Source organism: Marmota marmota, unplaced genomic scaffold, assembly GCF_001458135.2.
Source record: "Marmota marmota marmota unplaced genomic scaffold, marMar, whole genome shotgun sequence".
Lineage (NCBI taxonomy): Eukaryota > Metazoa > Chordata > Mammalia > Rodentia > Sciuridae > Marmota > Marmota marmota.
Genome location: NW_025999900.1, coordinates 54,371,753 through 54,391,583, shown reverse-complemented (window position 1 = coordinate 54,391,583; position 19,831 = coordinate 54,371,753). Strand labels below are relative to the sequence as shown.

General features: G+C 38.1%; 2 protein-coding genes across 3 annotated transcripts in view; one reads left to right on the top strand and one right to left on the bottom strand.

Annotated features, from left to right (window-relative positions):
* Ttc8 (tetratricopeptide repeat domain 8) overlaps positions 1 to 3,100 on the bottom strand; it is a 48,728-nt gene extending 45,628 nt beyond the window's left edge. The window contains exon 1 of one of the 2 annotated variants that reach the window (XM_015494667.2): positions 2,853 to 3,100. In XM_015494667.2, coding sequence (XP_015350153.1) covers positions 2,853 to 2,966 — 114 coding nt within the window. In that variant the 5' untranslated portion in view covers positions 2,967 to 3,100. The remainder of the gene's footprint in view (positions 1 to 2,852) is intronic. The other variant, XM_048799155.1, reaches the window with a different exon arrangement.
* The window catches only part of Eml5 (EMAP like 5), a 194,718-nt gene continuing 177,851 nt past the window's right edge, over positions 2,965 to 19,831 (top strand). The window contains exons 1-3 of the mRNA XM_048799527.1: positions 2,965 to 3,085; positions 18,539 to 18,564; positions 19,497 to 19,684. Coding sequence (XP_048655484.1) covers positions 2,965 to 3,085; positions 18,539 to 18,564; positions 19,497 to 19,684 — 335 coding nt within the window. The remainder of the gene's footprint in view (positions 3,086 to 18,538; positions 18,565 to 19,496; positions 19,685 to 19,831) is intronic.

Genomic DNA, 19,831 nt, shown 5'->3' with positions numbered 1-19,831 from the left:
AAAACATAGTATTCATCAAGTATCACATCTTTCTAACTAGCTAGGCTGATGTAAAGCAGGTCTACACACTCTCTCTTTGAAGCTCACTGGCTCAGCATACAAGAAGATTCAAACATAACAGATCAATTTAGAGAGGTTCTCCTCATCTGGGAGAAAAATAAGCAAAACCAAAGTGAAAAAAATAACACTATTGAAAATAAAAGCTAGCATATGTTTTGGGAAGAGAAAAAACAAAAGCAAAAATGAATCCATGTGACAATCAAAAGAAATATTTTCATTTCCTTGCTCCTCTATGTGCACGGGCACAGCTTCAAAATAACTTATTCATACTAAAATCAGTTTGGTGGCACAGGAATGGTAATTCAAATCATTATAAAGGAAAAGTACTCTGAAATGTGGAAATTCAATAAATGCCCATGAGGCTAAAAGAGCATAGAAGGTAAAGAGCCAACTGGGGGGTCTGAGGATTAGCTACTCCTGCTCTGGTCACATTTCTGTTAAAACTCTTCATAGATGGGAATATCCCCACCATTTGACACCCTCTACTGAAACAACAAAAGCACCATAAGAAACACCAATGATAACAATTACTACTAGAAAAACCTGAAGGAATCCAGGCAGAATTTTCTACATTAATTTTTTTTAAAACTGACACTCAAAACAAGAAATTCCAATGACATTCTTCATAGGAAAAGAAAAAGCAGTTATGAAATTCATTTGGAAAACTAAGAGGCCCAGAATAGCCAAAGCAATGCTTAGCAAGAAAAGTGAAGCAGAAGATATCACAATACCAGACCTTAAATTACACTGAAGAGTTATAGTAACAAAAACAGCATGGTATTGACACCAAAACAGGAATGAAGACCAGTGGAAAAGAACAGAGACAAAACCACATGCAAATGCAGTAGGCTTACTAGCTTTGTAATTTTGGACAATTTACTTCACTTTGTGCTTTAGTGTTCACTAAAGTGGAGAAAACAGCACCAACTCCTAAAAACAGTTGAGGATTAAATGAGATGATATAATAAAACTCTCTGCACCACATCGTTAAGCTACTACTCTTATTTTATCTACTTTGCAAGATTAATCTAAGCATTAGAAATACATGTAATTTACAGAATCTATGTCTGAAAATACTAAACATTTGATATAATTGAAATGAACACATAAAAAATCCTGATCACAATGCCTGTTTCAAGTGAAATCTCAATTCCTGGGTGCAGTGCTGAATGTCTCTACGGACTCAAGATTATAGGGTCTTAGACATCAATAAACATTGCTGTTTTACTCATAACAATATTTCCCAATGTGACAGCATCTCCTCAGGATAATAAGAAAGACATTTGACCCTTGCCCTGGTCAAAAAAAGGAATCACTCATCAAATAAATTTTAAAACTTAGGCAAAATTAGGTTTATTTTCTTCAGAACAACTCAGAGCCTTTAGTATGCATCTTGAATCCCTAAGAAGGGAATATACATTTCCCAAATGCATGTAATGAAGAAACTTTTTTCACTGAACAGCTCTTGGGACTAGTGTTCAGTGGAACACTGAATGGAAACTACCCTAATTTAATGGAACAATGGAAAGAGCAAGTAAAGTTCTTGCAAACCATTGTGCTTAAAACAATGCATGGAACATCAAAAGTTTTTGACAACCCTCTGTCTTAACAAAAGTAAGTGTCAACGTTTTCTCACAACTCCCAAACACATTTGATTATGGAATCTTTTTTCCCCCCAGGATTTGTGGAAATACTGTGCCAAGAAACACCCTTGGAAAAATGCTTGTCTGCAGAAACTTGTTCCTATTTACCAAGGTCAATTACCAGGAACAGAACCTAGCTTAGCATTACCACTAATATGGGTTGTTCGGGAGGAGATATACTCTCAACAGTGTTCATCCTTAGCTGGAAGCTAAGGCACACTTACACCTCCCCTCCACTTTCCTTTTTTTAAAAAACACCAAGACATCACAACTAGAGGAAAAGCTGGGGAACCAGAACTGTCTAGGTACATTCCACATTTACTAGAAGCACTCACTAACAAGCTGCCATAAATCTACTTTTTCTTTCATTCTTTCTTTTTTCTTTTCCAGGAGTGACCTGCCCATCAGTTGTACCTCACACACTTGGTTTATTACCCTTTTCATTCATTATTTATTCAAGTTCCCTTTTAACCAATACCATCATTCCGTCTTCTAGGGAGACTTTCTGTCCTATCCCTCCCTCCTACAATTACAGTTTTCTTTGCCCAGGTAATTTCTTTAATAATAAATGTATCTTTCCCCTTCATACATTCTCCTTTATCTTGCGTATTTGCCTCAAGTTGAACTCATGGTCCAGAATCAAAAGTTCCTCCACTTTTGGACAACTGTCTAAAGATGAGGTGATAAGGTCACTTTTGATTCAAACGAAAAGGCAACTGGGTTAAAAGGGGGTGGAGAGTCACAGATCTTTGTTTGCACGGGGTTTGCTGTTTGTTGTTTTGTTGTTGTTGTTGTTGAGACCATACTGGAAGAGAGCTTAAGAGTTTGTCCAGAAGCAACTAAATGGAAAATCTAAGTTACTTAACAAGAGAAAATTCAGGGCACTCATTCTGGGTAACTTAAAGAAAAGGGATGCTGAAGTTTGCAGAGGGAGCAGTCAAGGCACAAAACTAGGGATCCCGGGGGACGCCGAGGGCAGGAACTTGTCAGCCATAGCTCCAAGGGGTCTGGCTCCAGGTGCCTCTGCGGCCCGCATGGTCAGCCTAACCTGGGGCCTTCCTCCCCGGCCTCCCTTCCCCGGGGCCGTGGAATGCCCAGAGCCCTCAGCCTCTGCGCGAGGCTGCTCTGACTGACGGGGCCGGTCAGTACCTGGTCATAAGGGGACTTCTCCAGCATCTGCGTGCACAGATCCGCGCAGAGCTGGAACTTCCTGCGCCTAAAATAGCTCCAGGCCAGGAGCAGCGGCTCCATCTCCGAGCCCATGGCGGCCCAGACCTGCCCGCAGAGCACCCAAGGGCCAGCCCAAGGAAAGGCCCGGAGCGCAGAGCGCCTAGCGTCGGGCTCTACCCGGCAACGCGCGGCGGCTGGGCCTTCCTGGAGAGGTGCCCGCCGCGCGCCTGAAAACGGGAAATAGAAAACGGCGAGCAGAACTCAGCATCAGAATTTGCCCCAACGTGGCTGCAAGAAAATGGGTACTATTAAAAGCTGTAGATTTCATTAATTTCGAAAAGTAAGACACCATAGCGGTTGTGACTTAGACACCTCGCCTGGGGTCCTCCACCCTCCTAGGAGGCGCAGTTGCCTAGCAACCCACGCTCAGTTTTCCCGGCTGTCCCCAAAAGTTCCGGGAGACGACCCTGGGTGGCATCTCCATCCTCCTCCTCCCTAAATCCTAAAACTCTGCCGTTTCTCCAGGTCCTTGTCGCGGAATCTTAATGTTGAGCTACCCCGGGCTTTAAAGATTGCTTGATCCGATCCACTCCTTTTACAGATGAGAAACTGAGATAGGCTTGGAGAAGATAAATTATTTACCTAAAGTCTCGTGGAGTCAGGGAGCTCTGACTGTAATATGGGTGCTACAGGCTGTTAATATTTGTTAATTCGAAGATGCATAAAGATTATCAATTATGGGCTGGGGTTGTAGCTCAGCGGTAGAGCGCTCACTTCGCACGTGCGAGACCCTGGGTTCGATCCTCAGCACCACATACAAAAATTAACAAGTGAAATAAAGGTGTTGTGTCCAACTACAACTAAAAAATGAATATTTTAAAAAAGATTATCAATTATAAATTTGTGATCCCCCCCCAAGTAGATAATGAATGCCAAAAATAATTAAAAGGAGCTATTGAAACATCATTTCCAGGAACACGCAATTTGTCAATTGTTTGTTTGTACATAGTGATTTATTTTCTGGTGCTAATATTCCAGCTCAGGGCCTTGTGCATGCTAGGCAGGCACTTCGTCACTGATTTCTTCCGAATGATAGATATATAACGGCAGTGCTTAGAAAGACAAAAGTGCAGCCAGGCTAAATCAAGTTAGGCCTCATGGAAGAATAGGGGATCTTTTTCCTTTGCTTCCATCCTACCACAGTGGAAGGGGGAAAGAAAAAATTAATACTGCAGAACTTTCTGAGCTATCTAAATCTCCTTTATCACTGTAGATAACAGATTGGCAAGGCTCCTAGCAAAGATAAATCACTTGAAATTGTCTAAAATCTCTAGGAAACCATAATGCAGCTATTATATTTAATCAAGATAATTTTTTGTAGATATCAAAATGAAACTTGAATTTATAAACTAAGAAGTGGATTTTCTCCTAGTTACTAAACAATCCTTGTAAAAATTTTTGTATCTTGGAAGTAACTATCAGGATAATGATTATTACAGCTGTGTTTATTATAGCTAGCCCATTTGTGTTTTCCTGGAAGTGATTCTAGAACTGTAATCTGTCTTAAGGGTCTTAATGCAGCATTCCATTGTGAAGATCAGGTTTTGAGAAGGCTTACTGGTAACTGAGGGGGCCTTCTGTTATCTGAAACCATGTAAGCAGATTCCTATGTGATTCTCCATCCTGGATCCATATCAGACTGATTTTTAAAACAAACTATTTTATAATAATTGATACATACAGAAAAGTTACAGAGATAATATCAAGTTTCCATGTACTCTCACACAGTTCTTCCTATTGTTAGTATTTTACATTGCTATAGAATGATTTCACAACTAAGGAAATAACACTGGCACTTCACTATTAAGCAAATGCTATAGCTTAGGGGACTTTCAGTAGTTTTCCCCTGACATCATTTTTTTCTATTCCAGGATCCCGTTTAGGTTATCACATTATATTTAGTCATCACATCTCCTACACCTCCTTTAGTCCAAGACAATTTTTCACACTTTCCTTGTTAATAATGATCTTGACTGTTTGTTTGTTTGCTTTTTTGGTACCAGGGATTGAACCCAGGGGTGTTAACCACTGAGCCATATCCCCAGTCCTTTTTATTTTTTATTTTGAAATAGGATCTCACTAAGATGCTTAGGGCCCCACTAAATTGCGGAGCCTGAATTTGAACCTGCAGTCCTCCTGCCTCAGCCTCCCAAGCCACTGACATTACAGGCACTGGGATTACAGGTGTGTGCCACTGTGCCAGCAACCTTGACAGTTTTGAAAAATGCTGGTCAGGTATTTTGTAGAATGCTTGGGGAGTTCTCAAAAGTACAGATGCTTAAATTCCATCTCTAGAGATGGGTGACCTAGGGATTTGGGGCAAGGGGTTTGTTTGGGTTTTTTGTTTTCAATTCAAATGGGCAGCTATGAATGAACCATCATGATGACTTGTAATTGATTTGTATATACTGAGATTATTGTCAGTTTCCAAGAGAGAAAAAAAGACTTTCATAAATAAGAAAATAAATATATCAACATGAAAAAAAGAGGCATTGAAATATTTTAGTAGTAATTCATGTTAACTTCTTTCAGAATGCTGATAATCTTTTTTTCTTTTACAAAAAATATTTTTTTCACAAAATCAAACAGATGAAGAAAATCGTGGAATATTTAGCAAACTACAGGATGTTAAGCATGTCCAAATGGAGCATAAGAGGTACCTTTACAAGGTTATAAACATTTGTTATTTTTGTATCATGTAAATGTGTTTACAGTTAATTTTATTAATTTATAGATAGACTTTGTTGCATTTTTATCATTTCTAACTAATAAAACAGAAACCAGTTTTTAAAAAGATATGCTAGTAGGAAAAATATTAGATGTAACAATTCCTAGTGAAGGAATGACAATTACCAGGACCATTTTACTACTAGAGAAAAGGAAGCAGAGAAACAACTTAATCCCTTTGAAAGGGTCAGTTTCTCAATCAATGCTATATCTCTGCTCACAGATCCTTATCTTTTGCTCTCAAGCAACCAGATATCTCTTTAGGTTAATTCGGTTTAAAATCAAATACCTAAGATAATGTACCTTTAAATGCAAAGGTTAAATTTTCCTAAATGTTAAATTTGAATTATTCTAGCCATTTAATTTAACCCAAAAGAAAAACAAAAAGTATAGAAAGAGATGTTCTTTTGCTCAACAAGTTTTTGTCCAGACCCCATGCTTGGTAGTAAAAAATGCAGAAATGAACAAGACAGGTCTCCTGCCCCCAAGGTGTTTATACATAAAGAGTTGTTAGTGAAAGAGCACTGGAAGTGAGGTCACACTGTTTCCACTCTATGGTCAGTAGAGGATATTGATTATAATTCCCATGTTCCTAGAAAGTTTTTTTCTTAAGATGTCAAATAAACTGTTTTTACATAATTTCTTTGACAACTTACATGTCCTATTGGTAACAGCCTTCTAGATGATTCATTATTCATTCAAACAACATTTATTGAGTGCCTATGTATGTCATGCATTTTACAGGATCTATAGGGGATACATTAATGAGTATAACAAAGTCTCTCTCTTCTCATGAGTGGGAGGGGAAATTACATCTCTTGGTAAAGTAGGACAAGAATATCTCTTCCTATCTTAAACCATACCAACAATATACTGAACAGTGCATTCTTAGTAAAATCCAGAACACCCAGTAAAATCTAGAACAAGATTATGGTAACACTATTCTTATTTAATATTGTTCAGTACATTCTGGAATAAGAGGTTTGGTACTGAAAAGGCAGAGCCAAAATTATGTTCCAAAATTAATGTTCCACAATTTCAGATAACTGTGGTTTCTAGAAAACTTCATGACATGGGAAATTTGGGATTTTGAAATATTTATTTTGCATTCTGTAATTAAGTGGACACTTTGATTCAATAACTCAGAAAACTATCAAAGTTTCATGTTCATTCTAATATATGTAACAAATATTGTCACTGCCTCATCCCTTTTGTGCCATTGATGTGAAGGTCAGTATTTATGACTTGTAGGGTACAGATTAAATTTTCTATAGCTCTATTCACAAATTTTCACCTTTTTTCTCAAACCTTCAAATTTATGTGAAAATCTATTCATAGAAAAAATGTTTTATGCCATACAATGGTCACAATTTAGTATTACTGGCATTTCAAATCCTTGAACAATCACTTTTATTTATCTGATGAAAGATATTCTCTTAATACTCTGCTACCAGCATAGCAAATTCCAAATCAAAAACTTACAAAACTAGTGACTTTCTTGAAAATAAAAAGGCCTCTCAATTTCTGTGTATGAGCTGCATTGCATTAACCTCAAATTACTGACCATCTGCCAAGATCCATTTTCCTCTTGAAGCTCCCCAATGAAGTTACCACCTGTTATTTTGGCAAAGATCTAAAGAAAGTGAAGGTACAATTATTAAACATCCCCTTTGATTCTGAATTTGCTTGTTTAAGACTGCGTTTCGTAGGCAATTACACATTCACTAAGGTGATCCATCTAGGTGTTCATAAGAATATTTATCAAGTCCTTCTCATTCATATCACATACAACAGCCTAAACAGTTTTAAACTAAGCACATAAAGAGAGCTGATTATGCTCAATTGCTTTTTCTGTCAAGCTTCTTGTACTCTGAAAATCAGATTCTGAAGTCTGAAAACGAATTAATTTTCAACAATTGAAGTAAGCTTAGAATTTTGTTGGTACAAATTCTATTTATGCAACCACTACCTCTGGATCCATCCTGATGTAACTGAATGTTATATGAAAGAGTTCCTGTATCTATTTAGTGGCAAGGAATCATAGCAGATTTTTTTTAAAAAATATTTTCAAAAAAGAAAAAGAATAGGCCTAGTCTTTTTAGCTAAAACAATGATATCTCCCTATCATACAGCATTTGTATAGAGGGAATCCTGGTATAAATATTTAAAATGCAAAATAGAAGTTCTGATTTTTAAAATGCAGTGTACAATACATTCTTAATCCCTGCCTTTTACACTGATCTATAACAAAGACACTTTCATGTATGAGAGGAGGGCAATGAATAAGAAGCTGTCTTTAATTTGACTAGAGTACTATTCTTTAAAAAAATAAATAATAGGTTCCAGGGGCTGGGGATGTGGCTCAAGTAGTAACACACTCGCCTGGCATGCTCAGGGCACTGGGTTGGAGCCTCAGCACCACATAAAATAAAATAAAGATGTTGTGTCCACCAAAAACTGAAAAATAAATATTAAAAAATTCTCTCTCTCTCTCTCTCTCTCTCTCTCTCTCTCTCTCTTCTCCCTCTCTCTTTAAAATAAATAAATAAATAATAGGTTCTGGAATGCTGTACCATCACAATACAAATCTCCTACATAAACCTACAAGTGCTCCAGGTTGCTGACTACTTTTCTGACTATATTCCACTCCCTCCCACTTATTCACCCCATCCTTGAGCAAAACTGGGCTTTTTGCTGGTCCTTGACTTGGCATGGCATTATATACATTTGCTGTTGGCTGACAGCCACACTCTTCCCCAAATATCCATCTGCTTCAATCTGTCACTTCATAAAGGTCCCCACTGGATGTGACTTCATTGATGAGGTCTTCCCTCTGAACCATTCCTGTCTCATTTCTCTGCCACATTTTTCTTCAGAGCACCTACGATTCCTAACAAAGAGTCTTCTTGATCAGACTTTAATCAGGTTCCTTTGAGCCCTTTTCTCAAAGTTAGCCTTGATCTTGGGCTTCCATTCCATCCTTGCAGAGTCCAGTTATAGCAAGAATTATGCTAAGTGAGCTTTGAAAGAATCCCTTACCTTCCATATTTGATCAATTCCTTATTTCCCACCATCCCCTAGGTAATATCTGATTATTCTGGCCTGCCTTCATCAAGAATCCTGTTAAGTCAGTTTAGTAAGAATTTCTCTACCTCTTTATGTCCCATCCTTGTGATTTTTCTACCCACTATCCTCAACCCCAACCCTAGCAACCTACTCCTTGGCTATAAATCCCCTGTTTATTCTTACTGTTTTTGGAGTTGAGACAACATCTCTTTTCCCCTATTGCAAATGGTTCCTGAATAAAAATCTGTCGTATTCCCTTACTGTCAGGTTCTGGTATCCTTTAACACTGTCTGTGTGTGTTTGTGTGGGTGTGGGTGTGTGTGTGTGTGTGTGCTGGAGATTGAACCCAGGGCGTCACACGTTCTAGGCAAACACTGTACCACTGAGTTACCTCTCCAGCCCCCACCTAGTATATTTAATAAGTATACTTGTACATATTATCAGATGTTTCTCCCATCTCCTCTCCCCCCTGATGTAGGCTCCAAGAGTAGAGACTTTGCTATATCTCCAGTGCCTAGAATATGTTCTACACATATTATGTGCTCAAAAAATATTCATTTAATAAATGACTTTCTTCTCAGTAATATTCTAAATACAAGTTATGGATCACTTTAAGGTTAAAGATCCAAGTATCCATTAGCACTTGATAAAAATTAACACTACATAGTATAGATTATTTAATTGAATACTATACCTAAAGTTGCTCATAAAACCAAACAAAAAACTTCCATCCCAAGAAATTTTACATAAATTTAAATACATCTCTCTTTTTCCTATAATTCCTAGTCTTGATCCTCTCTTTGCTGTTGGAGTCAATAGCATGTGCTAGCTTTATGGTCATCATTGCTAGATGAGTTTATCTGTAGTGAATTATCAATGTGCAAAATGTTTCATTGTGACCTTTCAAAAAATAATTTCAACATATAACCAAAAAGTTGATTGTCTTTTGAATGGTCATTTACTCTAGGAGTGAGAGTGTTTGTTCTCAGCATTCATAGAAATTCTCTTTGGAGTTTAATGACCATGGTGAGTAGGCTAAAAATATTTTCACCACTCAATCAGAGATCAAAAGAACAATATTCTAAATTGGTAATTTATAGTCTTTTTACTATACCCCCCAAACTCCTTATGAACATCTTTCCAAGTATTAATTATCAATTTCTTTCCCTATGCTAATGAATAAAAATTATATATTAAAAATTCTGATGAATTCCTCACAAGATACTAATTAACTGTAACTTTATAGTGAAGAAACCTGGCAAGCACCCTTTAACCAAATTATCAGATTTAATATGGCCAATAATAGAGCAAATAAATCTCATTAGCCTCTTGCTGTGATGTGCTGCTTCATGTCCAAAATGAACAACCTGAATCTAGTAATGAGGCAACATCAAACAGGACCCAAAGGTGGAATGATCTGCAAAGTAAATTATCTACATTCTTTTAAACATAATGATATTCATCCTTTAAAAGTCATGACAATAGAAGATAAAGATTTGGAAAATTTTCCAGATTAAAAGAGACATGGAAACTAAATGCAATATGAGACTAAGATACTTGATTAAAGTAAATTTTAATTTAATTTTTTCCTGTAAAGAATATTAGTTTATAGATCAAATAATGGTATGATATCAATGTTAATTTCATTATTTTGGACTTGGAAGTTTTTTCTACTGTAGTGTCAAAGGGAATATATTTTTAAACAAAAATGCACACTAATGGGGCTGGGATTGTGGCTCAGCGGTAGGCCTAGTACTTGGGAGGCCCTGGGTTCGATCTTCAGCACCACATAAAAATAAATAAATAAAATAAAGATATTGTGTCCTATAATCCCAGGGACTCATGAAGCTTAAGCAGGAGGATCACAAGTTGGAGGACAGCCTGGGCAACTTAGGGAGACCCTGTCTCAAAATAATAAATAGAATCAGCTGGGGGTGTGGCTCAGTGATAGAGTGGTCCTAGCTTCAATCCCAATACGGCAAAAGAAAAAAAGAAAAGAAAGACTGAAAGAAGAATGCAAAAAAAACCTTATCAAAATCCATTCCAAAACAAGTTGATATTTTTAGCTTGTGCTGAGAAGCATAAAAATTGCTTTTTTAATATTCAAAAATTAATATCACAGATTTCTCATGATCTGAAAGACTCAGAATGAGAAATACTTCCCCAACTCATATGTGATTTTCATCCAAATTAGAGTGACTAAAGCTTTTAGATCTTCAGAGGAATTTTACTTAGGCAGAGTTGATTATTTGTTTGTAAATTATTTTTAATGCTATTGCTAATCAAAGACTTTTAACAAACTGATTTGAATTAAAATAACCATTAGGAAATTTCGTTTGTTTCTTATATGTTGACCTTGTATGTGACCTTCTTAAATTCACTTATTAGTTCTGGTTTTTTGTTTTGTTTTCGTACTGGGGTTGGAACTCAGGAGCATTTGGCCACTGAGCCATATCCCCAGTCCTATTTTTTGTATTTTATTTGGAGACAAGGTCTCATTGAGTTGCTTAGCACCTTGCCATTGCTGAGGCTGGCTTTGAATTGTCAATCCTCCTGCCTCAGCTTTCTGTGACTGGGATTACAGGCATGCACCACCATCCCTGGCTTCTGGTTGCTTTTTTTTTTTTTTTAAGAGGGGGGGGGGAGAGAGAGAGAGAGAGAATTTTTTTAATATTTATTTTTCAGTTTTCGGTGGATACAACATCTTTTATTTTATTTTATGTGGTGCTGAGGATCGAACCCAGCGCCCTGCGCATGACAGGCCAGCGCATTACCACTTGAGCTACATCCCCAGCCCCCAGGTTGCTTTTTAATAGAATCTTTCAGATCTTTCTTCCTCTGTCTATGTTGTTTTTTCCCCAAAATATTCAGTGGTTTGACCATGATGTCTATGATTTTGCATTTGTTATGCTTTATGGATATGCTATTCAAGATTTTCTGAGCTTCTTGAATCTATGTTTGTTACCTTTGATTAATTTTAGAAAATTTTTAGCTCTTATCTCCTCAATCATGTCTTTGTTTCTCTTCACTATCTTTTCTCCTTCTGTAGAAAATTATGTGTGTGACTATATGATAGTTCACAACTCTTGAATACTGTTATACATATAGAACACAATTTTCATATCTCTGGTTGTATATAAAGTATGTCCACGCCAATTTGTGTCTTCATACATATACTTTGGATAATGATGGCCATCTTGAGTAGTGTCTCTTTTATGTAATTAGATGCACCCATATTTAGGCCATAAATATTTATTATTGTTATATCATCTTGTTGGAGTGTTCCCTTTATCAGTATGAAGTGATTTTCTTTGTCTTTTCTGATTAATTTTGTTTTGAAGACTGCTTTGGCAGATATGAGAGTTGCTACTCCTGCTTGTTTGGAGGCTCCATTCTCATGGTATATCTATTTCCATCCTTTCACTTTCAGCTTGTGGCTGTCTTTGCCTGTAAAGTGTGTCTCTTGCAAACAACATGTAGTTGGGTTTTGTTTTCTAATCCATTCTGACAGCCAATATCTTAATTGGAGAGTTGAGACAAATTACAGTTAATATTATTAGAGACAGATGTTTATTAATTCCTGCCATTTTGATTTATTGATAATGTTTAATTTGGTCCTGTTTCTCATCTGCTTAGAAACTTTTCCAATGAGATTTGTTCATTTGTGAGCTCTTGGGTTTGTTTTTTGTTTCTTCTGTGTGGAGTATTTCTTTAAGTAAGTTCTATAGTGCCAGTTCTGTAGTTATGAATTCTTTTATGACTTATCTTTCTGTTTATCTTGGAATTTTTTTTATTCCTCTTCAATTTGGAAGGGTACCTTTGCTGGATATACCAATCCTGTTTGACAGTTATTTTCTTTCAGGACTTGAACACATCGTTCCCAGCCCTCCTGCCTCTTAGAGTTTGGATCAGAAATTGGAAGTTATTCTGATTGGTTTGCCCCTAAATGTGACCTATATTTTTGTGAGGCCTTTAAAATTCTGTTAGGCACTTTAATTATATGTGTTATGGAGAGGTTCTTTTTCAATCTTGTCTGTTTCTCAATACATCCTATATCTGGATGTCTGGATGTTCATCTCATTCTCAAGTTTTAGAAAATTTTCTATTATTATTTCCCAAAATCAGCCTAAGACTGATGCTGGTTGTAATAAATCTCAGCCTCTCTTCTCACCTGTATAAAGTAGGATGGGATAGGAAGTACTGTCCGTTAGAATTCTGTCTACACAGACCAGATTAATGCACTCTCAGGGTGGGGCTGCTGCAAGATTCTATGGTGGGAGTTCTGTTGCTGGGGCTTAGGTCTAATCAAGCCTTAGGAACTTGGTTGGGTGGTGTTTTTTCCAGAGAGATTAGGTCAACAGTGCCCCAGGGCCTGGCATTTGCTTATCTCTGATGGAAGCCTGAATCTCAGGAGCCTCCAAGAACTCTATTCATGGGAGAGGGGAGCTAATCCTCCACACACTTTGCTGCCCATGAGCACAGCTTCCCATGCTTAGTCTCTGAGAGTATTCACAGCCACCTGTTCAGATTCCCAGCCCACTTCAGCTGGTCATGTGTGCTGCCAGACTCAAAGGAAGTGAGTTGGGCTCTCCTTCACTTTTCTAGCTTGAATTCTCCTGGGTACAATCTTCTCTGTGTCTGTTTTACTCATGTTCTGCTAAGAATATCCTAGGCTGCACAGTAGGTGTTTGCTGGGACAGTGTGGCAGTATTTGCTATGATCTTCTAGCTCCACAGCAAAGCTGCTTCCAAATGGATCCACCTCAGCTCTCCACCACCAGTTGAGAAACATGGGGCCCTTTTCAAACACCAGTTCACAGTGCAGCCTCTGGACCAACTAAATTCAGGCTGCTTTTCTGATCTAGGTTTTTCCATTCCAAATCTGTCCATTGTGTTATCCCTCCCCTCTGTGGCAAACCAGCACTGCTGATGCTGGTACTGCAACTGGCTTGGTACAGATGTACTCTTTCTTCTTTGTTTAATGTACCCAAATTTCTGAGTCTCTGTGACTCTATGACTGTCTAATATTGAATTTTATTGAAATCCCTCTTTTACTGAGAAGCAGTACTCCCACTGCTTGAATCCTGACCCACAAAACAACTAGGAATGCAGCCTTTCTCTAATCCACCATCTTGAATCTGTACTATTGCTATACTATGCTCCATTACTTGACTAACTCAATATTCTCAGTGTGGTGCTGAGGGTGTAGCTCAGTGGAAGATTGCATGTGTGCTTAGCACGTGTGAAGTCCTGAGTTCAAAACCCAGTGCAAAAACAAAAATCTCAGTTGCTGCAAAAAATAAATTTTACATTTGATCAGGTGCATTTCTAGTCAGGAAATTAACACTGCTGCAGTGTGTTGGGTCTGTGTTAGGAGACAATATTTCATGGGTCTCTCATGTTTCTGCCTGTCTTGTGAGCAGAGGCACCAGCTGCTTTTATTCCAGACTGTCTTGCAAGTATGTTTTTGTTGTGAATAATCACGGATGATAAAGACAGTGTCCTTCTGGAGCAGGGGACAGTTTTACTTGTTGTACATATGATAAAGATGACATCTCCCTTCAGGACAAAGTTTAGATAGGTTCATTGCTCATTCTAAAATATTTAGGTTCCCTAGGCTTAGTTGGAATTCATCTGTAATGCATCTCACTGAGTCTGTAGGTATCACCTGGTCCTCCTGGTATGTTATCCTGTGGGAAATGAAGTTTAGGCACTGATGATTGAGAGACCATAGAAGAAACTGGTTGATGTAATGCAAAAGTATGGGCACTAATTTAACCTATCCATCAGGTGAAGTTCAGCCAGTTGGGAAAATAGTACTGGGAGCAGGACAAATAAATCCCCCCCCCCTTTCTCTTTTTTTAGGACTGGGGATGGAACCCAGGGGGCACTCTAACACTGAGCCACACCCCCAATCCTTTGTATTTTTTATTTTGAGACAGGGTCTCACTAAATTGCTGAGGCTAGCCTCAAACTTGTGATCCTCCTGCCTCAGCCTTCTGAGTCACTGCGATTACAGGCGTGCCCCACTATGCTGGGCTCCTCCTTTCTCTTTCCTATGGATTACTCTATGACACAGATTGTCCTATCATCCCATGAAGGAAATCCTACATGCCACATGGCTACACCTGTTCTGTTTCTTCTCAGTAGTGGCCAGGCAGTAATGTCACTTCAATTGCTTCGGATCTTTCCTCTCTTCATTTCCTTTTCTTCAACTTTACTGTTCTGGGTTTACTCTTTCCCATTATAACATCAGTGCCTTAATCATTGTCGCATGCTGTTTTCTTGAGAAACCAGGTTAAGATTTTTTTTTTAATATTTATTTTTTAGTTGGACACAATATCTTTGTTTATTTGTTTTTATGTGGCACTGCGGATCGAACCCAGGACCTCGCACATGCCAGGTGAGCGCTCTACCGCTGAGCCACAACCCCAGCCCCCCAGGTTAAGATTTTGATTAAGTAAAGAAAGAGGATTAGAGACTCTAAAAGCATAAACAGCATACATATTCTAGAGGTGTAAATACATAGTTTCCTAAATCCAATATGATCATTGCTGCTGTAAGGTATGTATGATTTTATAAAATGTACTAGAACCCAAATGAAACCTAACTAGTTCTGGAGAGTGCGGACGAGGATGTCACAGCAAGCTACAGAGGTGTGGAGTAGTTTGCCAGGGCTGCCACTGAGTGGTTCAAACAACAAAATTTTATTGTTGCTGCTCTGGAAGGTGAGAAACCTGAGATCAAGGTATCAGCATGACAAATTCCTTCTGAGGGCTATGTCCCAGCTTCCCTCAGTCATCTCAGACTGGCAACAGAAACTGAATGGAAACTGCCCTCCAAACCCTGGCCCTAGAAGGATACAAGCAGGACCCTGCAGAACCACACTTGCTGCCAAACCACAGCGTGTGTGTGTGTGTGTGTGTGTGTGTGTGTGTCTGTCTGTCTGTCTGTCTGTCTTAGCTTCCACTGTTGTCCTTCCCATATGTATGGGAGAGAATTTTTCTAGACAAGCATCTCCTGGTCTGGTTGAACCAAGATAAACTCCTTTCCTGTTTCACTACCAACTCTGTCTCTGTTAACTGGACTCTTCAGACAGCAGTAGCTGGACCTGGTCCAGCCCCAGCCTCTGACCCAGGACACGAGTAACAGTTGGACGTTTTTTTGTGTCACTATGGGTAGCTGATCCTTTATTCTGTGGTCAACTAGAAGTTGCCTAATGTTTGTTTAAAGCTACTTTCATTATTTTTTTCCTAATTACGGAAGCACTGGGTGTGTGTGATTGAAATATCAGTTGGACTACTCTACCACTTGAAAATCTAGTATGGCTTGAACTCCAAGTTCACCTCCTGTCAGAATCCAGGGCTTCCCCTCTTCCTCCTCCATAACGTTACGATTCTTTTCCTGTGGCTTTGCTTCCTACTACATCAGCTCAGATGAGAAGCCCCATTTCTCCAGTTTCCATTTTTAAAAATCCACCTACCAATTCATGAATTGAAAAAAAAAAAACTTCAAGATTTGAGAGGTTTTGGAGAGACTCGTAATTTTGTCATCTCTCTGACTTTATTCCTCCCTTCATCCTCATTCCTTATGCAGAACAGCTCTGCCCACCTTCAGCTCATTTAGGCTCTCATTTTTTGTGCCAAGCACTCGTTCAGGTATTTTTCCTAACAGAATTCTCTTCTCGTGACAAATTCTGAGAAAAAAAGATTCTTTCCTCTTATGTATTTTTAAAAGAACCTAGAAAATACACCCAGAAAAGTTTTTAAATTACCCATAATATTACAAAACTTTTAATGTGTGTCTTTTGCTACAGTCTTCATTGTATTATACAACTGAGCTCATTCTGTATTTTTTTTGTATTCTGCTTTTATACATTTTTAAAAATTCTACTATGAGAAATTTTCAGTGTTCCCCAAATTTGTCTGAAACCTAATTGTCAATGATTTTATAATATTTTGTCATATTGGCGAATCAATTTGCTTAGACCTTTTTTTGTGATCTGGGGAGTTAAACCCCAAACCTTCTGTATGGTAGGCAAGAATTATAAAAAATATTTTGATACATGAATCTTGATCTGCATTGGGATAGGTATCCAGATGAGAAATTAGTGAGTCAAAGGATAAGAACATCTTGAGGTTTAAGATGCTTATTACTAAATTGCTTCTAGAAAAGGTTCTTAAAAAAGAGTGAGTACCATGATCAGATATGTGATTTTTTTAACAGATAATTCAAATTTAGGGAAAAGAGAATTTGAACTGAACAGTAGCAGTAGGTTTTGGGAGGATATAAACAGGAGTAAGGGTTAGTGATATTTCTAAGTAGAGTCAGAAGAATCTCATAAGGAAGACATGGGGAGTTAGAAGTAGTGATAAACCAAAGATAATGTCTTCCCTTCTAATTTGCCTAACGAGGTAATACTGATGTTTTTAATACAAAAGAGAGGATGGTAAGATGTGCAGATTTGTAGGAGAAGATGCTTGGATACTTGGACTTGGATTACATACCAGTTGTTGAAGGTTTTAGGTGGAATCTAATAGGCATGTGGAAATATGGTTAATGGTAGAGAACATCTGCTGTTTTTTCTGCCTGACATCTGGTGCGAGCTTCAGGATTTTTTTCAGAGGAGGCTCTTTGGATGGCAATCTGGCTAGAAGTCTTGTCTTAAAGGTGAATTTATTTACCAACACCTGTTTTTTATTTTTAATTAAACTGCAGGTATTTTTGATTTGGTAAATGAAGATGGGATAGTGAAGCATTCAAATAAGTGCTGACATCTATTCCTCCGTATTCTGATGATACCACTTTAATTTTCCTTGTTTGGATCACTCCCCCTCTCTCCCCTCCCATGACTTTGGTGCACCTGTCACTACTCTGTGGCTCCGGATCCAAGGATGGTACATAACTCAAGTCACCCAATCAGAGCCAAGGGGGCTGAAGTCTGAAGTCTCCAGAGGAACTGTTGGGAGTCGCCCAACAGTTCTTTCAGGAACCACAGAGAAAAAAGCTCTTTTCATGGGGATTGCTGAGGGGTAGAATGTATAACTGGAGTTGGTGGCAGCTATTTTGCTTGTCTGGCAATGGAGTTAATCCAAAGCAGACATGAATGAATTCTGGTTATTTGGTTCTGATGGCATCACTTGAGTTCTAGGGCCTAGGCTCACTGATGCCAATTCTAGGGCTTTTCAATCTTATGAGATATTAAGATTTATTTTTATCTTAATTAATCTTTAGTGGTTTTGTCATGTACAAACAGAGTCCTGACCAGTACAGTACTGGATATCAGAAAAGGCTCATGTTATGAAAGGTCCAAGTATTCATGAATAAAATAAGAGGAATCTTATTCATGAACAAAATAAGAGGAATCTTATTTTGACATTTTGTTTTATATATATATATAACTAATATATATATATATATATATATATATATATATATATATAAAATTTAAATATTTAGTTTTTGGTTGTAACTGGACACAATATCTTTATTTTATTTATTTTTATGTGGTGCTGAGGATTGAACCCAGGGCCTTCCTCGTGCTAGGCGAGTACTCTACAGCTGAGCCACAATCCCAGCCCCTTGTTTTATATTTAATGGCTGGTGAATATGTATGGAACATCCACTATAGTGTCAGGCACAGTGCTTGGCTTTGTACATAAAACAGACTGATCAAAGGTATGGTTATAGAGTTATTTTATTGACATTATTAAAATATTATAATTCATAAATTTTCTGTATTACCTAACTAGAATTAATAGCATTAATTTTGGCTTTTACATCTTACATAGTTTGTTCTGTTTCTTCTTATAGACCTAAGAATACCTAGCACAGTGCCAGTACATAATAGTAGCCAGCAAATAATTTGTTATTTGCTTGAATTTTAGAAACTATTTAAAATATATGGAATATAGAACTCCATATTAGGAATTCACAGTTCAAGAAATAGATGACCAGAAGGGATATTGTATCTTTTATTTTAAATGTCTAACAGATGTCCACTTGTAGATCTGAGGAACATTTTGGTTCTTTACCCCACATCTTTATTTTATTTTCTAAGGTTCTGGATGTTGGTATCTCATCTAGCCTGACAGAGCTTTCTGATATGACCTTAGTAATAATAGATTATATAAAGCTGTGAGGGTAAGAACTGTTTTTTTTTTCCTTGAATATTCATTACTGGCTCATTTTCTAGCTACCTTTGTGCCTCAGCCATCTCTTTTGGTCTTCAGTTGTCATCTGAGGATGGTTTAATTAAGAATGTTTTTACTTCACACTCTACCCTTGGGTCATTAAAAATTGTAATGGAAAATATGATAATAGGAAATAAATTACTTAAATCTGTTATTAATCTGAGTCTTAAATATGTATCATGGGATCTACACACATTGTACTGAAAAATCTGAAAATATTTTAAACCCCATCTCATAAAAATTACATGTAACCAGTAATTAATGTATCATGAACTTATAGCAACAAAATATTTAATCTTTTCTAATTATACTGCTTAAATTTAAATAGCCAACATCTTTTCTCCGACATTCTACTTGATCACAAGATTTAAACCATCTGACTTGCCATTATTAGGACATATGACATGCCCCACAAGATATCATTTAATCAAGAGGCTATGGGCGATATCCAAAACAGCAATTTTTTTTAAAAGTCCAGGCATCTTTGCTATTTATTAGGAAATTGGACCTGACGTGTCAAATGTACGCTTAGGAAGTCCGATTTTATTCCCATTTAATCAAATATCACTACCTGGCAGCAAGAAAAACACAAGGTGCCAGAGAAAAGCAAAAAGAATGAAGTTAGCATCTTGGTGTTAACTCCCAGGCACAGACCGCCCAGGTCGGGTGCAGGCGCCAGGAGGGACCCGCAGGCGTTTCCTGGGCAAGGGCGCCGGGCAACAGGAACCCGGGGTCCCCGAGGGTTAGCCCAGGGCCTGAGAGGCGGGTGGGAACCGGCCACTGGGGCTCGGGACGCTGGCTAGCTAGGAAAGCGACCGCGCGGGACCTCCACCCTGGCTGCGGCCCTGGCAACTCCCGGCCTCTCCCGGCTCCGGGCGGGGCGGGGCGAGCGCGACAGGGGCGGGGCGAGCGC